Source organism: Balearica regulorum, chromosome Z, assembly GCF_011004875.1.
Source record: "Balearica regulorum gibbericeps isolate bBalReg1 chromosome Z, bBalReg1.pri, whole genome shotgun sequence".
In the NCBI taxonomy this organism is placed as follows: Eukaryota; Metazoa; Chordata; class Aves; order Gruiformes; family Gruidae; genus Balearica; species Balearica regulorum.
Window position 1 is genome coordinate 82,918,787 of NC_046220.1, and position 22,524 is coordinate 82,941,310.

At 39.0% G+C, this 22,524-nt stretch overlaps 1 protein-coding gene across 2 annotated transcripts in view; it reads right to left on the minus strand.

The window, feature by feature from the left end:
• Nucleotides 1-22,524, minus strand: part of EPG5 (ectopic P-granules 5 autophagy tethering factor) — a 57,072-nt gene that overhangs the window by 14,143 nt on the left and 20,405 nt on the right. Inside the window, exons 15-35 of one of the 2 annotated variants that reach the window (XM_075739702.1) lie at nucleotides 22,089-22,208; nucleotides 20,253-20,512; nucleotides 18,524-18,664; nucleotides 17,666-17,810; nucleotides 16,623-16,820; nucleotides 15,969-16,079; nucleotides 15,093-15,212; nucleotides 13,273-13,439; nucleotides 12,849-13,076; nucleotides 11,383-11,506; nucleotides 10,326-10,467; nucleotides 9,095-9,266; nucleotides 8,016-8,178; nucleotides 7,281-7,423; nucleotides 5,567-5,723; nucleotides 4,334-4,528; nucleotides 3,048-3,261; nucleotides 2,132-2,292; nucleotides 1,806-2,013; nucleotides 1,094-1,169; nucleotides 65-168 (exon numbers count right to left, since the gene is read on the minus strand). In XM_075739702.1, coding sequence (XP_075595817.1) covers nucleotides 65-168; nucleotides 1,094-1,169; nucleotides 1,806-2,013; nucleotides 2,132-2,292; nucleotides 3,048-3,261; nucleotides 4,334-4,528; nucleotides 5,567-5,723; nucleotides 7,281-7,423; nucleotides 8,016-8,178; nucleotides 9,095-9,266; nucleotides 10,326-10,467; nucleotides 11,383-11,506; nucleotides 12,849-13,076; nucleotides 13,273-13,439; nucleotides 15,093-15,212; nucleotides 15,969-16,079; nucleotides 16,623-16,820; nucleotides 17,666-17,810; nucleotides 18,524-18,664; nucleotides 20,253-20,512; nucleotides 22,089-22,208 — 3,349 coding nt within the window. Of the gene's footprint in view, nucleotides 1-64; nucleotides 169-1,093; nucleotides 1,170-1,805; nucleotides 2,014-2,131; nucleotides 2,293-3,047; nucleotides 3,262-4,333; nucleotides 4,529-5,566; nucleotides 5,724-7,280; nucleotides 7,424-8,015; nucleotides 8,179-9,094; nucleotides 9,267-10,325; nucleotides 10,468-11,382; nucleotides 11,507-12,848; nucleotides 13,077-13,272; nucleotides 13,440-15,092; nucleotides 15,213-15,968; nucleotides 16,080-16,622; nucleotides 16,821-17,665; nucleotides 17,811-18,523; nucleotides 18,665-20,252; nucleotides 20,513-22,088; nucleotides 22,212-22,524 lie in introns of both variants that reach the window. The other variant, XM_075739701.1, reaches the window with a different exon arrangement.

Below are 22,524 nucleotides of genomic sequence, written 5' to 3' on the forward strand. Positions count from 1 at the left end.
CAATCAAAAATCTTTTTTTCGTCTGATAGTGCCACTACATTATAACAGCGTGGACTTCACCCACCTTTAAAGTTCTCGTGCAAAAGCTTGACGCAGTCAGTAAACAAGCAGACCATGCTGGATGCTACAGGAGTGTCGCTCTCTAACCAAGGGTAGCAGGGCTGCTTGCTTAAAAGATGATGTGAAGCAACACAAATTTCAGTGCTGAGTTACAAGACCATAAACAGATCATAAGCACTTAAACAATTTAAATATTCAAAAGCGTAGTAGATCAGTATAGTAGGTAATACATAGTAAATCAATATAGTAGCCATCAGTAGTCATTTGTTCAAACTCAGCTCTTTAGAACTGCCTGATTCTTCCTTAGCAGAGGTACATATTTTCATGTCACACTGAAGGTCCATGATACCACTGAGAAAGCAGAGATTACTTGTTTGATATTTTATAACTGAATTAAATACCAAAACATAGGAATTTCTGAATGAGAGCACATACCATCATTAAAAGGTTGGCAGTCAACCTTCTAATTAAATGTTGGAGATGCACTCACAGCTCAAAAAGCTTTTGGCTTTCAAAGAAAGTCAAATTTAAGGGTATAACATTACAAGTAACTCTCCATATGAGGACAGAGGTACACAAGACAGTGAATCATTATAGGACTGATTTAGCCCAAGGTTTCTTTACATAACATGGCATTTGGGGTTGTATTTGTTTGGCTTCGTTCTGTTTTAAACTAAGGAGTTATCAGTATTACAGAAGCTTAAAAAAAAAAAAGGAATCTAAAACTTAAATTTGAGCGTTTCCAGAACTAAGTGCAATTCATATTTTTCTCATTTCTGCCTCCTGATCAAAGTTTGGTTATATTTTTGTATCTAAAACAATAACTTGAGTCTTGGAAAATTTGACTGTAACTTACGAATTAGTTCTGTAATTGTTAAGGATATGACATGAGTCACAGCTATTTAATGGAAGGTCACAATACAATCATGAATTAGGAAAAAAAAAAATCAGATTAAACCTTATAAGAATGGCTTTCATTGTTTAAGTCCTTACTTGAGCAAAAACACATTTAATTTTAAAATGCAATATGTACCTTGCATCTTCCTTTTCCATGACCAGTATCCATGGTTTAAAGAGTCCAGCAATGACTGAATACAAGGACTGCAGTGCTACAAGAATATAAAACATAGAAATTGCTTTTTTACGGCTCAAATCAGCAAAAGTGAACATATTACACTTTTACAAACTTGAATACAATGTCCTTTGCTTATTCAAACATCTAATCAGTTCTTCCTAGTCAAACAAAAATTTAAAATACAATATGCTGATTAGTAACTCTGGTTAACAGTATCATTGTTTTAATAACAATCATAAGCATTTCGCATTGCTTAGATGTTTCATTAATATCACTTTAATACATCTGAAATTGTGGGGGTAATGATGATTCACACTTTAAACGTGCATACACTAAAATAAAAGGTGTTTCGGCAATTTTCTCCAAATCAAAATCAGCACAATGGAATTCGGTAGTTCCTCATTCCCAAACTTCTGCTCGGTGCAAAACACTACATTTTTCTTTGAAGAATATATGATCTCTTCATAAAATAATTTTAAGGCAAGCTCAAAATATAAACAAGCTTCCTCTAACAAGCAGAAAGCCCCACACAGCCATGAAGTTACATTAACATCTCCCATCTTACACAGAGTAAGAAGATTTTACTGTATATTTAAATGGTCTTTTTTACAGAGGAAATTAGGGAAACCGAGTGCCTGTTCATAAGTAATTTGCTTTTAAGACAGATTACCTGCTAGAATTCTGTTACTGCCAACAGGCTCTTGGCCTAAATTGGCAGCTTCAGTGTCAATAAGTCGTTTAATAAGATACTCCAGAAATTTATTCACTTCAGCCACATAAGGACTCCATTTTGAAAACAGGCCAAAAGTCCTGAAGTCCACTGAAGACAGCCGGAGTTTGCAGAAAGATGTGGAAAGCCATTCTAGTGTCTCTCTAACCTGTAAAAAAGGAAACTATTGATCAGCTACAAAAAAGACTTCACAACAGTGTTATTTGTCACTGATGGGCATCTGTTTCAGCTGAAAAACATAATAAATCAAGCAAAGAAGCACCCACCTGTTCTGCAGAGAGAAGAGTTTTTGCAGCATCCTGCAATACAGGACTTTCAGTAGAATCACTTTTCTTGAAGCTTCCCTGTTCAGTCACTGGTGAACCACATCCCAAGGCTTTAAGTGATGCCTTCCAACAGTCAGGGCTTAAAAGCTGCTCTGATGAGCCTTAGGAGAGAGAGGGAATGCATTTATGAAAATCAGGTAAAAGATATTAGCCCCTTTCTCAATATGAGTCAGAAAGGTTAAAATTAGAGCTCACTACTGTATAAAAAAAATTAGGTAAGGTGTAAGTTTGAAAGCCTCAACTTTAAGGGTGAAAGATATCTCTAATTTCCAAACACAAATAAATTAACATTCCCTTTTGGTATCTACATGGTCTTGTCTTATAGAGTTTCCCAGGCTACAAACACACATTAAGAGATCGTTGCTGCTTCAGTACATATGGCTTGACAAAAAATAAGTACTTTAGTTTTCATTTTAGAGGCAGATCAGATTGTAGGTAACCTATAATGTCAACCAGGACATTTTCAGCAGATTTCAGTATCAGTCCTAGGTCTCCATAATTCCAATTCTCACTTTGACATTGAAGGGTGCTCAAGAACAAGGATGCTGCACTACAGACTGTGGCATAATCGTAATTAATAAGTGCTTCCATTAAAAGAAACCTCTCCTGTAATATGGGTTGAAAATCTGTTGCCACTGATGCATGTACTTTGATCTGCAGAAGAACGTTTCTTTCTAGTAGAACTAAAATACATCTAATAAAACCATAGCATGTGCATAAAAGTGCGTATAGAAACCTAAGAAAATTTAAATCATTACGTGTTTGTTGCTATTTAACTCTACTGCATGCAGTTCATATTTTTAAGCCAGAAGAGTTCTGTACGAAAAGCTTTGTATGCATCGATTCAGATACTCACTTTGCACAAACAATCTTAGGAAGTCACTATAGTGATCAGGGAACTGATACTGGAGAAGGTTACTCCAATGCTTGCAGAAGATATTAAATGGCATCAAAATGTCTTCTTCAGGTTCAAGGCCACATGCATTGAGAGCTAAGTGAATAGACTCCAGAAGCTTGGTACGTTCAGATAGAGGTGGCTTAGCAATGCTTAACCACTGTGTAAGGTCAAACTAGAACAGAGGACAGGAAGCATGTGTAAGTAGAAGTTTAACAGTCACAACACCTTTAGGAGAAGGAAGAGATTTTCAGACGAAAAAAAAAAAATCCTGAAGTTTTTACATATTTAAGAAAAACCTAATGAATTTGCACCTCATTAATCCTAACTTAAAACCAAGGTAACACTCTCCAAAGGTTATGATTTCGCATATTGCGGAAGTCCCTGAATTTATGAAACAGCCCTTGGCAAGGTTCTCAGATTCATAGAGACGCATATGAATTTCCACGTTCAGTACTACTGCTAAAGAAACACAAGCATTAGTCTGGGCCAGTCTCCACAGTCGATACATTTTCAGGTGGAGGTGCAAAGCACCTCTAGGCCATCTGCTCAGACCTAGATCAGCAGGAACCATGCTGATCATTGCCACTAAGGACAGCTCAGAGTCACATCCGAAACAGACTGCCTGCTATTCACAGTTGTTGAACCCTGTCTCTGTGTAATGAAGAGAATCAGAGTATTACCAAAGCTTAAGCATAATAGTAATTTCTCCACTGACAATACACACAAACAGTATCATGCAGCCCTGAAACAAGAGACATGGAAATCACTTGCTTTTACCTAACTCTGTGTTTTAAGATACGCAGGAAGGACTGGGTGCTAAACAGAGAAGGAAAATTCAGACCCTTCCAATTTTTTAGTTGCTTTTATTTTTAAGATGCCTGGGATTCACTGGCTATTTTGATGAATGTCTATGCAGAGATATCAGGCAGAAGAAGCCATCAAGAGCCTGCTTTAATTTCAAGAGTGAGAGTGCCCTGAAAAGTAAGCCCTAGAAGCACATACTGATACTATTTGGGCTAGGAAAGGATAGTTTAAGCTTCCTATTTGCTTTTGCGTTCAACTTCTCTTGAGCTTAAACACAACACATACCGTTCAGGATGAGCAACATAGATCTACAGAATCTCTCAATGTTAAACAACCAGATTTGGACCTCCTTCTTCCTTAGCCTACAGTCATAGCCTTTAGGGAAAGAACACTCACAAAAGCAACCCACAAACCAGACACGGTATCCACATGTGCTTTACCTTTGTCAGCAGCATGAAGACAACATCACTGTTATCCTCACTCAGAAAGGCCACGACATTTTCGTATAAAGTCACAAATTCATTGGGAGAGGCAACAGGAGTGAAGTAAGGAGAAAGGAGAGTACAGAGCCTTCGATTCTGCAGGATCGTCTGGAGGAGACGTTTGCACTCTGACTTGGTCCCACTGATGAATACCTGAGGAAATTGGGAATGGTGAGAAAAATGGCCCAGTATGAACCAACTGGAAAATACACCTCTTAAAGCTTTCTGTCAAGACAAGCATAATTTTGGTCCTTTTATAGAAAGGAAAGTTTTCTCAAAAAACACCAGACTGTATGAGATCAGTATCAACTAAATACTACTGTTCCACAAGATATAATGTAAAATAAACATGCTTCACTAGCACACTTGAGAACAGCACTTGTGACCACATGTGTTGTCTAAAATTACTTACAAATACAGTTTTTCTAATGGGATAGCAAAAGTAAACTAGATTTCAGCAGCCCTGCCTGATATTAGGAAAAATTTAAACAGAACTATGGCTATGAAGAGCTTTTCAGCACTGCAGCTATTACAGGCTGCACATGGAAACAAGCTGTGTCTAAGAGAGGAAAATAAATACCTGGACCTAAAGTAGCATTTTCTCAGAGCACCTACATAATGTGTTCCCCGCAGCAAACATTACCAACAACAACAAGCACTTATGTTCTCTATGAGCAAACTTCTGCCTGACTGTCTACCTCAAAGCCCATCTAGCTCCAACCCCCCTGCCATGGGCAGGGACCCCCTCCACTAGCCCAGGTTGCCCAAAGCCCCATCCAGCCTGACCTTGAACACTGCCAGGGATGGGGCATCCACAGCTTCTCTGGGCAACCTATTCCAGTGTCTATGTGTCACATACAGCTAAAATATATGCCAAGAAACTCTCTTATACACTGGAAGTACCCAAACTTTCTTTACCTGCCCAAAAATCCAGCCTACTTTAGCATTTAACTAACACAGGCAGCATTCATTATCACTAAGCTAATATAATAATTTCAGAGCGACAGTTTTTATTTTGCTTACATAGAAACTTAGTCTCCTAAAGACTGTGTATACTACACAATTAGTTGAAAGGAAAATGGGATGGAAGCTCAGAAGTTAGTTTTCAGGCTTCTGAATGTTTTAGACACCCAATATCAGCCAGCAATTGGAATAAGCATTAGGCATCCAAAAATCAGATAATAAACTCACTTGGCCTAGAATCTCAATGCAGGACGTGAAGAATTGCCTTGTAGGAGGATTGCGTTGAGTTTCATCACACACATATTCCACTAATGTAAAAAACAAACTAATTCCAACTTTCTTAATTGCAGGCATAGGCTGCACCTTGTAGATATTTATTAAGGCCCTGCAAAAAAAAAAAAAATTAATTCACATATGCAAAATAATCTATGACAATAAAGAAAGGTTTCTTGCCAATATACAGCCTTGAGATGGTTATTTCTGGTTTACATGACAATCAAGCATGGTTTCACACAATCACAGCATATTTGAGTTTGGGAGGAATGTCTGGACCAACACCCTTGCTGAAACAGGGCCACCTACAGCCGGTTGCCCAGGACTATGTCCAGATGGCTTCTGAGTATCCCCAAGGATGGAGAGTCCACAACCTCTTTGGGCACTTGGGTCACCCATCACAGTAAAAAAAGCGTTTTCTGATGTTCAGAGGGACCCTCCTGTGTCTCAGTTTGTGCCCATTGCCTCTTGTCCTGTCACTGGGCACCCTTGAAAAGAGCCTGGCTCCACCTTCTTTGCACCCTCACTTCAGGTACATTGATTAGAACCCCACGAGCCTTCCCATATCCAGGCTGAACACTCCCAGGTTTAGCTCAAGTAATTTTGCTCCCTGAAATGAGTACCCTCCCAACCTTAGAAAATCTCCATAATCAGACTCAGAAAGTGATCATCAAAAGATTTTTCACAGCATAGTTCCAACAGATTATTTCTCCTTCAAATCTTGTATTTATCTTTCAGTACACATGCAGTTGAGAAGAACATGACAGTTCACCTCATTTTACTTAGCAGGCTCAGCAATGAAAGAGTTAAAAGAGGATCAAACTTTTGTTGTGTATTGCCAAGTAAATATTTTATTGAGCTCAAATCCCCATCTTCACTGAGTCTGAATTAAAACATCTGAAGAACATGCAATGCCGCAGATGTATATCCCAAGAACTAGCTCATCCACAGAATGTCAGATTAATGATAAAGAACGAACATGTAGAAATAGTAACCAAATATTTTTTCTTGTACAGTGAGTACACACTGTAGGAAATCTAACTTTGCTAAAAGAATCCCAGCAGAAATCAGGAAGATTGAGAAGGATGGTGTTGCAAAAACTGGACCTCTGGGATGAACTCTGAAAGGTCTTCAAAAGGAAGGCGGCCTTGGACAAATCCACTTATTCATTCCACAGAAAAAGTGGTAGTATGCATCCCTCTTCCACTGCACAATTTTGTTTCACATATTGAAAAGCTGCTTCAAATCATAACTATTAAAGGACTAAGTCCTGCACTGTAACAGGAAAAAACCTAGAGAGAGATACTAAAAACATAGAGTTTAGCCTATGGCTGAGACAGCTGTGGTTTGCCACTTCCTAAAGCTTAACATAGCATCCCTGTCATCACTCAATGTGCTCTGGCAGGGTGAGAAGGGCTATTCTAATACACTGAACAATAACTTGAAGTAGAAAACAATACTGTGTGCCCTGTTGAGGTTGAATGATCTTCTGACAATACAGAGTTATTCCTTTAGAGGTCTGTGTCAAACAAGTCTCAGGATTCCAGATCTGATGTTGACCCAAGCTGATAAGCATTACAAAAACCACACAAACAAGTTCCACATTTTAACTCTTACAGAAAAAGAAATATAAAACATCACTACCTAAAACAGTGTCTGAACAACCTACGTTATAAAATTTTCCACATGTACTGCTGCTTCCACAACACCCAGAGAAGGTGGCTTCGTAGCTTCTGCCTGCAGTTGTCTCACTTCTTTACGCAAAGCATGAAGCTGCTGGCTCACTGCTTCATTTTTATGTTTCCCTTCAAACTAAATAACAAAGAGACACATATTCATTTCAGAATAATATTTTTTTTGCTACAACTCTTGTATATTGCACCTATTTGTAAAAATGAAGCAGAGCCCAGTAAAAGAACTCTGAATATAGATGATTTTCCCCTGAGAGTTTTGACCAGATTTAATACTTCGTGCCCAAGCACACATCCTTGGTCACTTTCCTATTTAATTATCACACACTAATATAATTCATATCTTTCATGGAAGACTTTTAATCCACAGAAACTGAAACTTAAAGGGGATCAAGAAATTCATATACCAAGCAACACAGGAATATTTCTATAAACATTTTCATGCTTCTTTTCCTATCAGTGAGTATATTCCCACACTCCCACATTGGGAAGCAGTTCAGAATGGAAGTTATGATCAAAACAAACTTTATGCAACAACTTATTCAGCTGTTGATCTGCATGTCCTTTTGAGCATTACATATTAGCTATGTCAGGTAACTATTCTGTATGGGTTTATGTGATCAACTGCTACCATTCTTGTAATGATTCAGTCGTTTCACTTTCATTATCCCTGTCCAACAGCCTCAAAACAGAAGTGATGCCATGTCTCTAACCTGGACGGTCAGAAGAGCTGCTCCCTGGCAGCCTTTATTTGAAGTTCCCCGGCACTCCAAATGGAGGGTGATTTGCTCTTCCCGATTGACATACAGCTTAGGTACTGTGTCCAATATTTCACTATTGAGAGCAACATGTTGAGATTCCCAGAGAGCTGCAGTTCTGAAAAGCATTTATTAAAGTTACCAAAATCTTTACTGAAAATGGTAATACTAAGAATTTATACGCAAGAGATAAGACTTAATTTAATGTGCTGTACAAAGACTCGTGATGCTTTCCTAAAAAACATAAAAGATTATTAAATGAAACTGAGTTAAAATTTCAAAGTAATAAAGAAATAGGTCCATAAGAACAAAACTACTCAAGCCTGCGTAAGTTCTTTTTAATTATTCTGTATGACAACCTGGAAGGAAATTAAATAGATTACCCTCTGTAGGAAATGTAATTTTCCAGCAGACAAAAAAAGCTGGACTGTGGGATGATTTCCTAAAATTGCTGCTAGAATTGTTTAGACACATCCTCTCTTGGGCTTAGCAGGTTTTCTTTTGGTTTATAACATTGTTATTAAATGACTATATTGGGTGAGAACAGCTACAGATTCATCAGCTGTGTTTGAAAATATTTCAGGTGGATTCTCTTAGTAGGAATATCAGAAAAAGTCTCTTTCACTCAATAGTCCCAGAAATCAGATTTCTCTCCTGGGGCCTCCAGTGCTTTGTATTACAGCTACTACATTAGCGCAAAAGGTTTAACTAACTTACTATCAACAAATCCAGGCTAAAGGGAGACTTTATTTTAAGAAGTACGCCAAATGAGAAAAGAAAGTGTACAAGTTAGGCAGTAGCTGATGTAATCTCAGTCATTAGGTAAGACTTGTGCAGTCTTATCTCAATGGGGTGGAATAGTAACATGACAGCCAAGGGAAAAAAAATACAAAACCCACAAAACCTGGGACAAGAAGCAGAAGTGAAGTAGGAACAAGTCTTGTGCCAACACCACAAATGAGGCTGCTGTAAAGGGTACCTGAAGACACTGCTTGACACACTAGTGAGGCACAAGGAACACAGCTATGTCTTACCTGGCATGTTGCTGCAAGATGTTAAGGTCCATGCGCATGAGCTGACTTGCTTCTTTCTGACTTACTAGACTGGCAGACGAAATAACTGGCACAGGAGCTTTCATCGTCTGGAGCGGAAGAAGGGGCTTGGGAGTATCAAACTTCTTCAAATTATTCATTATCCTCTCTTTGGCTAGAAAAGAAAGCAGAAGCAAGTTTTGTCAATAAGAAAAGTTCAGGAGAAATTGAACATAAACATTATTTTTGCAAGAAACATTTTTAGCAGCAGACAAATGTTTCTCCGGATTCCTCTCTTTAAAAAAAAAATAATTTAACAAATCTTCTGATTTTTTGTTGACAATGTTTATTTTACACAGCTGATTTTCATGACCAGCTCTATCACACAAACATCAGGATCTAAGGCCTTATAGCTTTCCTTGTTTCCCCAGCCACTCCTACCTCCTACCTTTCCAATTTTCCTCTTATCACCCCATTTATTCCCCTCCCCTGACAGAGGCTCCCAGAGCCAGTCTAAGCTGAATTCATCTTCCTTTCCCTACAATTCATCCTCACCTCTAGTCTCGTCAGCTCCAATTCCTCCCCAAAGCACAGCCTCTCTCCAGGTCAGCTCTCTCCTCCTGCTGATTCCCACTGCTTTGCCCAAGCAGTGGGCATTCACCTATGAAACTATTCCAGTTTCCTTCTATTCCCTCCCTCCTCTTTTTTAATCATCCCCACCAAAAAACGCAATCTCATATCCTTAATATGCCTACCACGACTATTATCCCCTTCTGTGCTAGAACAACACTTTTGCCGTGCCAAAATTCCAGGAAAGGCATTGGGAACAGAAACACAAAAAAAACCCCAGAGACAGTCTTTCTGTTTTCAGTTACAGTGGTTTTTGCCTTTGCTTGCAGTTGTCTGTCTAAACTTTGGGAAAATTCAGCCTGTCTGCAGCATGTTCTGCATAGAGGAATCTTTGGGGAGCTCACCCACGAAGCTCTAGGCACAACATGACTTGCTGTTCTGTGATGTGGCAAACTTTAAGCCAAAAACATCGATGTTAGCCTCTCACATGAACATCTTAGGGAGAACATCACGAAAACTTCATACAAAATACCATACCCATAGAAAACAAACTGTATTAACATCTTTATTCACAGACATCATAATGTTCCTAAAGAAACTAGGGCTTCAACATGTTAATAATTCTTTCTGGCCTAGTTTCATTAACGATATTCTTAACGCTCACCTGCTAAAGGGCTGGTGAAATCTGTTTGCCCTGCAGAAACACAGGTCGTATGTGATTCAAGCTGAACATGCAGCCAAAGGTTTAGAGCTTCCTGAAACTCATGGTGTACAAGTTCAACATTGACATACTCCATCCACAAATCCTAAAGCACAAAAGAATTAAATTATCATTCCCATTTTGGTCTGTACCATACACTGTGCATCCATCTCAGTAACTGGGGAACGAAAATAAGTACATAAAAGTAGACTAGTTTTAAGTCATAGGAAAAGTACTACTAGGGGAAAAAAAAATCTATACTGAAGAAAAAGGCTGCAGAATTTTTATCACATATACAGCCACTGAAAATCATTCATGACTCTTAGAGAAGAAATCTAACAAGAACACATGGTATAATTTCTAACAAATAAGAGAGAAAGGGTGCAGATTATTAAAACTCTGTTCCAGAAAAACGGAACACAGAGGAAATCAAGATAGTCTAAAACATCATGGCATGATTAACTGTAATCAGGCTAAACCAGGCTTCATTTCCAGTAGTCACATACACTGGAGGAATAAAAAAAAAAAAAAAAGCAGGTATGAGGAAATGCTCTTCCAAAATCTCCCCCCTCTCAGGTTTTTTTAATTATACTAACTCTTTAGGCTTACTGGACAGAACAAAACACACTTCCCACTTGCTAACTTATAGTTGAACCTGACATATTACAGACTACCAACATGAGCACATTTTGGCTTCCAGTCTTTTGTCATTTAAAGTTCCAACTTCAGTAATTCTCTAAAATCATCTTAGAACATAAAAAGAATTATAGAACAGAATAAGGACTGTTATTCTTCTTAAGATATGCAAGAAATCTACTCATGAGTCCTTGCTCAACTATAAAGGAAGACAGATGGGGAGCATGGGATCTTTAGGAAAAAATTAGAGCTGTAAAGCTACCATACATGCTGTACGTGTATTAAAAAGACCAGTGACACCAAGTCTCTCACTACTTTAGGGGATCCACTTTAACAAGTCAATTGAATTTTGGCTGCCAGATTGCCAATGTCATCGGCACTTCACCTGTTGATTCTGCATGACTTTAGCAAGTCTATGTGCATCATATTGCTTTGGTAAAGAAGGAATGTACGTGTCTCCTTTCTGGAAACTCTCCTCTTCCAACCACAAAACAAAAACATTACAAAGCCTGAGAACAAAAAAGAAAAGAATAAATCAACATGAACTATAATTGTATGCATAGAACATATTACACAGCAGTCTCATTCTGTGGTTTAGAGCTAAGGCAAGAAAGCATGCTACAAGGTGACATGGCTCAAAATACAGATTTTGAATGACTAGCTAAGTGACTAGCTTACTATGTGTCAGTTTGAAGACCGGCAGGAGAAAGAAGCTATTTAGAAAATATATGAAGGGCAGTAACCAGGAATAACAGGACAAGTTTTGAAAAGGAAAGCATCTCTCCAAATTAACAAACACGACCCAGGACTAGAAGCATCTCTTATGTCAGGGAATTACATTGACAACTTCATTCAAAAGACCAAAGAAGAAAAAAAAGAGTATATCTGAGCAAGTTCAGCTTCTCACCCCATGACTTCTCTAGAGTGCCTGCTCCAGAAGCTCACACCCAAGTTACATATCTTTAACCTGTCACACAAATTCATGGCTCATTTATTCCCATTTCCTCCTCTGCTAACAATGTACTTTAACATAAACATACTTCTTTCTTCAACTGGCATCACTCTACTTAGGGGTACCCTTTTTATAATCGTACCGTCCAAGCTTTCCTGATTAAATACAAAGGAGAACTTTAATGCCACTTTAATGCCTTTAATGTAAAGTTTTAGTGGTATTAAATATCACTAGCAAACTCCTGTTTTCTTTATCAGTGTCATTGGTGAAAAAATGGAAGCAGTTTAGTTCCAAAAGTCAGCTCTGATGAGCTCTACCACTGTTTTCCCTCCTGTCTAGGTGGTCTTGAACTTCCTGAGTGTAAGATTTACTTGGCTGTAGAGCAGTCTTGTTTTATGTTGGAGTGGGGAACTCCTTTGAAATGGAAGTCTGAAAACATTAATCAAGTTACAGCCAGTGAACATCTCTGCATTATTTTTCACAGATGGCCAAGGAGGATTTATGATCTCCCTTGTCTGCTTGTACCATATACACACAAAGTAGCATTTTACATTTATAGCTAGTGATGTACATATCGGTAGCAGGTAGGTCTAAACAACAAATATTTTACCAGCATGGGGTTACCATTAATTAAAAATCAAAGCTCTCCCTTAAGGGGAGCAACAACTCTATCAAAAATCTTTTATTTTTAGTAGAAAAATTAGCTCCCCCTCAATCAAAACAAGCTTTATCAACAGAGGAACATATTTGACCACAACTATGCATCTAACAAGTGCCTGTGGTACATCTAGGTGAGCCAAGGGTCACATCCCTTCATGTTTCCCACAGCAAAGACTGTGCTCTAGTAGTTGCTCAGGTGGTTGCTTTGAGTAAGATTGAACTGTGCAGGCTTTATTTACCTGACAAGTTCCTTATGCAGTTCTGGTGAGGTCAGGTAATCCGGCGAGCAGCTTGCCTTCTCTGGTGATCTGTCTCTGCCCTCTGCAGGGCTCTCCACTCTTAGTGCTTTACTGGCAGCATGGTGGAAGTCTGCTACCTCTATTAAGCGCTGCTTCATTTCATTTAGTAAGTTAACATGAGCTGCACTCTGAAAAAAACGTCTTCCAATACAGCCATCTACAGGTAATCTAAAGAAAATGAACAAAAAAGCACAAAGTCTTGTAAATGTCCAATCAGCATCTCTGAAAATAAACTGACCCTTTATAGAAGCTGCTGCTACCCACTGCTTTCAGGTGCGGTCTTAGTGCGAGGCACTTAATCTCACTTGCAGTGCAAACTTAACAGTGCTTGCTAATCTGCTAGAGCCCTTGCAGTCAGACTCACCCATATTGTGGTCCTGGTCGGTGAAGGTAAAGGAGGAAGAATTTCTGCCAGATTAGCGGCATCAGAGGATGATCAGCAGGGGTAGCAAGGGCCTGGTGAGCCCAGCGGTAAATCATGAGCCTCTGAAGGGAAGGTACGATGGGCAGCTTCAGCTGGGTCTGTGCTTTCTGCAAAAAGAACATTTTCAGACAAGTGTTCTGCTGCGGTTCCCTGTAACAGGCTGTCACAGGTTAACAGATTAACACAGCATGAAAACTCAGCAATTGTGGAGTAGAAAACTTTGGAAAAATTCACGCATCTGTTACAGGTCTTAGGGGAAGAGCTGCCCAGCTCACAGTGATGTTGGACAGCTGTTACAGAGCAGTGCTACACCTCTGATGTTTTAAAAAAAAAATCAGCATGATGGCTCTGTGATGCAAGGCCAACATATAGGCCATTGCTGTTAATTACAGTTAATTGCTGTTCTTCCTCACAAAGGTAGATGTTCCTGATTTAGGCTTCCCAGAGATGGGTGATGTTAGAGAACAAAACAGCAATAGTGAAGTATACAGCACGCTCCAACCAGTAAAAATAACAGTCTTAAGCCATGTGACGACATAGCATCTTACAACATGCTATGTTCAGCTTTTTCCAGACTATGTTCCCATGCGGCCCTATTGAAAACCTAAAATGCCAAGTAAAACTAATGTGAAGAAAGAATATAGAAGGAAAAAAAAAATTCTCTTTGCAAAAGCAGAACAAAGGCAAAGCAACCTATGAGCAGCAGCACTCCATATTAACAACATGGAACGCTACTCCACAGACCCACTACACCATTAAAAAGTCACACAGCAAGCTTCCACAGACTGTGCCTGAAGCAGGGGAGCGGGAGGCTTTTCTGAGTTCCCACGTCTCAGTGCAGACCCTGGCACTACCTCATCACCCACCCTAGGCCTCGGGAACCCTTAGCACCCTTTTCCACATACTCCCCACATACTATCTCACTGTTTTCCAGGTAAATTGAGACAAGCAAGTCAAGGGAAAAATGTTCTCCAGAGTAGTCTCCAAGGATGCAAGACATGTACCAGTCTGGAACACAGCCAGACCTATTTTCACAGATCTTCATAGAGATAGAGAAAATAACCTATCTTCATAGAGCTTCTAGCCTACCTTGTTCATTAAAACACACTGAAACAGTTGAGAAGGATATGCCAAAGGCTATACTTCGAGACTGGACAGCTTTGGTTTCCACTTGCTTTGTTCCAGAATTTCTAACTGAATTTAGGCAAAGAACCTGGAAAATGCTGCAACATGGCTTAAAGCACAAGTAAGTGCCTTGTTAAGGGAGAGACCTAAATGGTTCTGAAAGTTTTGGAAAATAATTCAGCAAATACAGAGAAAAGTAAAGCCCAGACTTCTGAAAAATTCAGATCATCTGAGAAATGCTCTTTGATATAAAGACACACTTTCCCACTTGTAAAATAAGAGTATCTGCACTCCCCTATTTTGGTATAGAATAAATCCACTGAAGATAGTGACGCATTCAGATGACCCAGAAAATCACACAAAAGCACACAAAAGCACTAATTAGTGACTTAAGTTTTCTGTAAGTACTGGTATATTAAAAAACAGATATTTGAATGGTAGTTTTTAAACGTTCAACTCAAAATGTAATGGAGAATTTCCCTGAGGAAGTTTTTCTCCTGGAAAGCCAATCATGTAAAGCATTAGTTATACTTTTACCTGGGCAAGAAAAAGCACAAGATAAAAACTAAACAATACAAGAGAACACTTTTCTCTGGTAGTTCTCTCTAATTAAAGCAGATGAACAGTTCTCTCACCTTCAAAGCTTGATCAGGAGTTAAAGCATTAATAACCAACTCTCCCTCCACAACTCTGCGAAGCTGCGAGTCTTCCTCAAATATTGACTCCATATTTAACACTATCCATGAAAACCAGACCTGCGCAACACAGTAACAGAAACATTGATGACAAAATGGCAGGGACAGGATGGCAAAGCTTGTTTTTAGTTCACAGGAGCACGTCTTTGCCAGATTCTCATTGCAGAGTTGCAAAAGCAGTGTCATATCACAAAAGAAAAATGAGAACCAGTTTCCTCTTTATCTGCATTCAAACATCCTCTTTGTATTTTGTACAATGTTGGGAAATAAGGGGAAAACCAGGGACAACTGGCAGAATTATCCAGAGAGTTCTGGAAGAAACGATCTACTCAAACCCTGTAAAAATAGGATCTCCTCCCTCCCACTTGTACTACACATCTCCAGCTGGGGTACTGCAGGTTTTTTTCTTTTTGCTCAAATGAGGAACTTGCTTATCAGAGAAAAAGGAACTACATTCAAAATATTTATCTGAAAAAGACTGATCTAAGAAGAGTCAGGCTTTGCATATTTTCTCTCATTAAATATATTGAGAACAACTGAAGATTAAAAGAATAAAATACTAATAAATCCCATTACATGAATTCTTGGACACGGATCAGACAAACTTTGTCTGTGCAAAACGTCCATGTTCCCTTTAGCGTAATGAACCCACAGCATTCTCTTAGGCTAAATTAGGATTCTATCACAAGAAAACTCACAAACACGGGGATAGGAAAAAAGGGAACAAGAGAAGAATCTGCAAAAACAGGAAAAAACCTAAATACCTGTATATTGCTCATCCCAGGGTTGTTCATATAACATCATCATACCACTTACCTGAGAGGAATTTGCATTGCCCTCAACGAAGGAAGGTGTCACATTGCCTGCCACAATCCAGCTAACAAGTGAAGACAGTAGACCTTTGTCACAGTGATAGCCTAAAGCATTCTGCATGGAAAAAGAAAACATTTGGGTTGGGTTTTTTTTTGTAAGCAGCCTAAAAGATGATTTACAAGCTCCAGGTATGTCACACTGCCTTCATCCAGGTTCCTTTCTGCCTCACCTTGCTACTACCCAAACTTAGCTCAATCAGCTACCACTGAAATGCCTCATAGTGCTTCATTATTTTTTTTTTTCAGTGAAAAGATCCTGTTATAGTGACAGCTCCTGTTTTCCGAAGAGTATGCTCTACTTTTGTTCTAAATATACTATTAAACATTTGAAATGCAAAGACCACAAACGAAAATACTACGACAGAACTCATGAATGAGACCTATGTTCCAAATAGGTAATTCTTCTTATTATTCAATTATCAGATATTTCATTAATCAATCTACTCAGAAACAAACCCAATAACATAACCCCAATACCACTCAAACATGACTGTTCTTATTACATTTCAGGAAAATACAGTCACATCAAAATTAGAACAAACAACAAACGAACTGACCATTTACTCAACAGCCACACCATCATACCACACCCATTTACCTTGTGTTGTTGGTAGAGCAGCTTTTGTACACAGTCCTCTTGACTGTACTGGAAAGCAGCTTTACACAAGTCATCCAGCAAGAAAAGTGTTGCCTGGTCCCTGTGCCACAGCTGCTGGCTGGTGAGGACCTGAACCCAGAACTCCAGTACCGCAGCCGGCCCCACTCCATTTGGCTGGTCACTTCGAAAAATGTGAGTCTGCCAAATTGAAGGGTAGAATTATCCTTTAATTGAAGCTGCAATCTCTTGAATAAAAATTTATTGAAGAACTGTTTATATTACATAAGGCTGTGGGCCTATCCTTAAAATAAATAATTTACGACAATGCTCTCTATGCCTATGTAAAAATAGCTTTGTCATCTCCAGCCTCTAAAAGAGATTCTGCAGCCTGGAGAGCTGAGCATCTTGTGCATGAGCAAAAAAAGGGAAAAGCCATAAGCAAAAGCCCCATGACCTGCAGGTATAATTGGCACCTATTTCTGAAGTGCAGCCTGCTGTTCCTGCAAAAAGACCTCTCAGAAGAGCAAGTATGTTTCTCTTTAGGCCTTACCTCTCTCCAATGTTAGTGGGCCCTGGTTCTTGACTTCTCTGCACTTGGAAAAAAAAAATACTAGTTTCCTAACACAGGAATATTTTTTAATAGCATAGCCATAAACCAGTGGTCAAAACCAAAACTTTCAAATATATTAACATATCTGCTGCATTCCTCAACTAACACAAGCGAGAAAGTAGAGCTGTGTATGACATTCTCTTTTTAGAAGGAGTTTTGACCTGGTATTAGAAAATCCATTTTCCAAGAAGTCTGGAAGGCACACACTGTTGTGTCCAGTGTCACATGCATTGCCAGATTTAGGCAAGTTTAAGCAGAAGTATTTCAGGAAACCCAACCCAACTATTCATGCTTGATGCAGGGTACTCCGTGATTACAGAACCGCCAGATTCAGTATCCTTTCTGACCTTAAGCACTAATTCAGTCAAAAAAGCTTATTTTAAAAAAAGCCTCCCCCCTCCTTTTTTTTTTTTTTTAAAAATAATCTTCTTACCTGTATCATACTACTGAGCAGCTTAACATTTTCTCCATAGCTCACTCCTGTCAAGTGCTGTGTTACTTTATGGGTAACCTGCTGGGTCACGCCTTGAGGGACTCCACTATCCAGATGAAGGAACAGTTGGACATAAGATAAAAATCTAGGGATGTCAACAATTTAAATTAATTTGAAAAATTCTCATACAGCATAATATACAGAAAATTTGCTTCTAGAGAATTTAAAACCAACAGTACCAGTTAACACCCATACACAAGGCTTTTGATTCACAACCATGCTGCAGATTTAATTGCTCTATTTCAAGTGTATCTTAGGCACAGTATGATGTGTCTTTCATATATACATCATATACAGTATATAGCAGACTGTAATTCAAGGCAGCTCATCAGGACAGAATACAGTTCTCCATCCATATAAGCACCAAAATCTAGAATTGTCTGTGAGACTGCCAGGTGGTCTAAGCCAAAAGCACCCCAGGGACCACAGTACTAATTTACCAGGACAGACAGCTGAGCTCCAGCACTTAAGGACACTCCCAGCCGCTCAACTCACCATAAGAACACAGTTAAATAGTACTGCCTGCGTATTTTTCTCACTCATCTAAGCGCTACAGCTTTCTCAAGATCACTTCTGCAGCACAGCATCATCATCAGTGATGACTGTACACATGACGTCCGTAGGACACACTTCTACAACTACTTCCTCAAAAAGTAACTCAGCAAACAAACTGAACTACTTCCCCATCATCTGCATCACATTCTCACTGGATGCAAAATAAGCATGATAAATGTAACAGTTAAGATTAACTTTCATTGTTCTTTATCAATAAGTGTATTAATAACATATAATGCTTACTGTTCGTTCTTCAGGAGATAATACTGGCAAGAGTAAAACAAGGGTAAAATTTTATCCAGCACATGGACTACTGTTCTCAGGTATCTAGACTGGATGAGTACACCCAAAAGAGGGATCCCTTCAGCACAGAACTTCTCAATGCTGTCAAAAACAAAACACAAAAAAACCAAAACCAAAATAAACACACTGACTATCAGCAGAAAGGGAGACAGGGTGCAGAGGGTGTTGTTTTTATTTTTTTTCTTCAGTGACCTGAGATGTAAAGACATTCATATCTTTACACTTCATCTTTGAAATCCTAAACAGCTAAGTCCACGGAGTTTTTTTTTCAGCTGTAGGAGTCATTCGATTGCTGACAGGTTTGGTAAGTATTTCCTGCCCTTCTGGGGCTTTGTGTACTGTCTTCCAAAAAATCACTGGAGATAGGGGTCTTCATCCATCCAGTTTCAATTAATTTGCCTAACCTAGTCAACTAATCTCTCCCTCTAGGCAAAGGAAGAACAATACAGAGGGAGTTTCATATTACCTAGCTTTGACATCTCCTCAGGATGGATGATGCGCTGGACATCTTTCTTCACTACCTAAAGATGGAGCTCAGAGTTTCCTCACAGTAGGTACCGCAGTCAGCTGAGATGAATCCTACTCTTGCTGTCCTGAACACCCCCGAGCACCAACTTATTTGGTACGTTGCTTTGCATCAAGTTTTGTTAACTGAGAAGGGTTGTACATTAGGAAAAGATGTAGAACATTAATCCTCTCACTACTCCAAGGTCATGAAAAATAAATATTGTATTAAGTCACTAGCACACAGTACAGTGCTTTGTTTCTTCTGGTCATTAACATAACTGGCCTTGACCTTTCACCAGAGTGGTTGGGGGGGAGGGGGGGGACAAAACACCGCAGAAGTAAAGATGTTCCTTGTTTTTCATTCTTTGTTCTAAGTAATGTAAAAATTTCCACTCTCAAACCAGAATACCTTCAGATAAGTCTCGGATTACTCTAGTGCTCTGAAGAAGCACATATGTATCTACTGTAACCTTAGCACCAAACAATGGTTTGGGGAAGGAGAAGAAAGCAAAGACAATTTTTCTTTAAAGAGAGTAAAGCAATATTATATGCAGAAAACAAGTTAGTGAAAATTTTGAATAGAGTAAGACATAATTAAAGAGATCATAGATTTAGGGAAAATAGACCTGGGAGAGATTAATCTCTCCATGGCTCTGCACCTTAATCAACTAGTACATTTGATTATGTCCAAAAGTGTTACCTACAAACCAGCTGAAAGCATTGGAAAAGACTGTTTTGAGTCAGAGCTAAGAGGTTCAGTATCAAAAGTTATAAAGCTGTCTATCATTATCATGCTGGGTTTTTTTTTTCCCTCCTCACTACTTCTGAATGCTCTGTGGCAGCCCTGCTGGAAAAAAGTTACCTGTGTGGTTAAAAATTATTCCTGTCCATAGTAATCATGCTAACTCCTCAGTTTCAATACTGTTTCTCACGACTGTTTTGACCCTAACATGCAGAAGGCAAAAAGTAGTATTAGCAAAGTAAATGAAATGGCACATTGTTTGAAACTACAGTCCCAGAAAGACTGCTCAATCCCTTGCATCAGAAGTCCTTTGTTCTTTAAACACAGATAAAGATGTTAATAGCCCTCAGTTCATCATTAGGTAGGTTGCTCAGTCACTGGGGGCATCCATCCAAGGGAAACACAAGAAAACAGACTTACTTGTGACCAAGCGTGGTCATTGCCAGTGCCAGGTAGCAGCCGATCGGGATGCTTGCTTTAACAGCCTTCAAGAGGGGGTGAAGCGTGACCGACTCCGTCATGTCGAGCACCCTGTCAGACACAGGGACCGCAGGCCAGCCATGCTGCATAGCACGGTCATTTCTGTGAAGCTTTAACCTCAAAATCAAACCCCATGCCCACTGATTAAAGGAAGTCTCTGGTGTTTCTCCATAACGAACAATGCTGGCTAAGTAGGAGACCTGGAACAGAGTAGCAGAAACAGGAATGAGAGGAGGCACAGCAATACTACAGCACGCATTGCACTACTGTAGGACTTGGGTCAGCTTGGATGAGTTTCCTCTTCTATCACAATATCATGACATGAGATCAGAGCAACAGTAGCTATTTTTCAGATGCACCATGTAGCACCACCAATTAAGTTTATCTAAAAATCTCTGTTTCTATGGCCTTGATTTCCACCTGCCCTCTCCCCCCATCCATTCCTTTTGGTAAAGACTATCCACCTATCCTGCTTGGATAAAGTTTTCCAAATCAGATATTGGTCTCAGATTAAATTTTGTGTTTACTATGAAAAAAAAAACCAACAAAATCAAACAACCATACAGAACTTTCAATAATGTTTAATACTGCTAGTGAAAGGAAAACTGAAAATATGTATACAAAAAAAATATCTGTCAATTAAAAAGCCTAAAACCCTGCAGCCTCTCCTTGGAAAGAGGTCTAACGTGGACAGGCAGAGTCTCTGTGCCACGTAAATATGTCCATTATCATGAGAAGGCTGTCTAGATCAGAGGCACTTACAAATCTTTGGGAAAAATATTGCACATGCTCTGACAGAGTAGTGTAAATTGCAGAGCTGGGAGTCAATGCAGGTATTTCATTCTCTCTGAGGAGGCGTACAAGAACCTAAGTATTATTTTCTCTCAAGTTCCAGTTATAAGCTCATGGAAGTCAGGACAGATTCACCAATACGAGTGGCAACCAAGACTGAAATAGGCTTAAAAAGAGAACTCATCTAGCTGGCACAAGACAACAATCTATGATTAAGTAGTGCAGAGATGCAAGTCAGAAAAGAGAGAAACAATAAAGAACTTTCAAAGTGTGGGAAGAAAAAGCTGGAGAAAAAAAAAGCACAGGGGACGAGAAAGCACTGACAAGAAATACTGAGAAGATGAAGCACAACACAATGCTAAAAGCTCTGAATAAATAAATAGAAGCATTTTGGACTGAATATCCAAAAAAGGGATTTTTAACCTTGATCTTTCTATCCTTCCATTCCCCTTCTGTAACTTGGAGCCATACCTTCCCCAGTCACCAGTGTGCTGTAAAATCAATGTAATAAATGTTTGTAGGGAGGTCACGTAACACAGCACCAATCAGTACTGAAAAGCTCCTAAAATCTTGACTCTAAATAAGGTAAGACTAAGAGCTGGAGACACAGGAAGGATGTCCCTTATGTTCACAGTACTAGTAATTAGCTTTTTGTTAAGCAAGTACTTGCCAACTCTGCACAAGTAAAGGATGCTTTGCAAGAACAACGTGCAACTATCCAACTACAGGCTGGATAATAATGCAAACCTACAAGGGGGACAAATTTAAAATTGCTATTTCTGATATAGATGTTCCACGTAAGTCTAACAGTATCAAACAGCTCTGTCTGTGCAAAAATACCGAGAGTTGACATATTATGATGTTCTAGTAGTATCAAGATAGCGTAGCTTTTAAAAAGAAAAAGGAAGACAAGGTCTTGGCCTGCAGTTTTTCCTTTCTATCACTATCAATAAGCAGTTCCTCGTAATTCTGAAGACAGATTACCTGTTTTATGCTTTCAGAAAGCAGCCCAGCATACGGTTTCTGGGAGAGATATTTCTGATATGCTTCCAGGATCATCAATGCAACTTCAGAATGGACTGCCGGATCTAGATGAAGAGCATCCTGCTAAAACCAGAATTGTATCACAAAACTTTGCCTCATTTAAAAGGTCTCTACAACTGTATCATTCATTCAGTTGCACTATAGAGAAATAAATCTTAATTTGAACAGCCAGAAAGATACTAAGGATTGTAATACTTAGGCAAAATCTTGGCCAGTAAGAAAAATTTCGGCCCAACATTGAAGAATAACAGGCTACACTGGGCAACACAAAGCTCAACAGCTAGATTATTTCCAGAAAAAAGTGACCATAATTACATCTCACGTGCATTTTGTGGATTTATAGCAATTAATTTAAAGATCCATAGATGGCATTTTA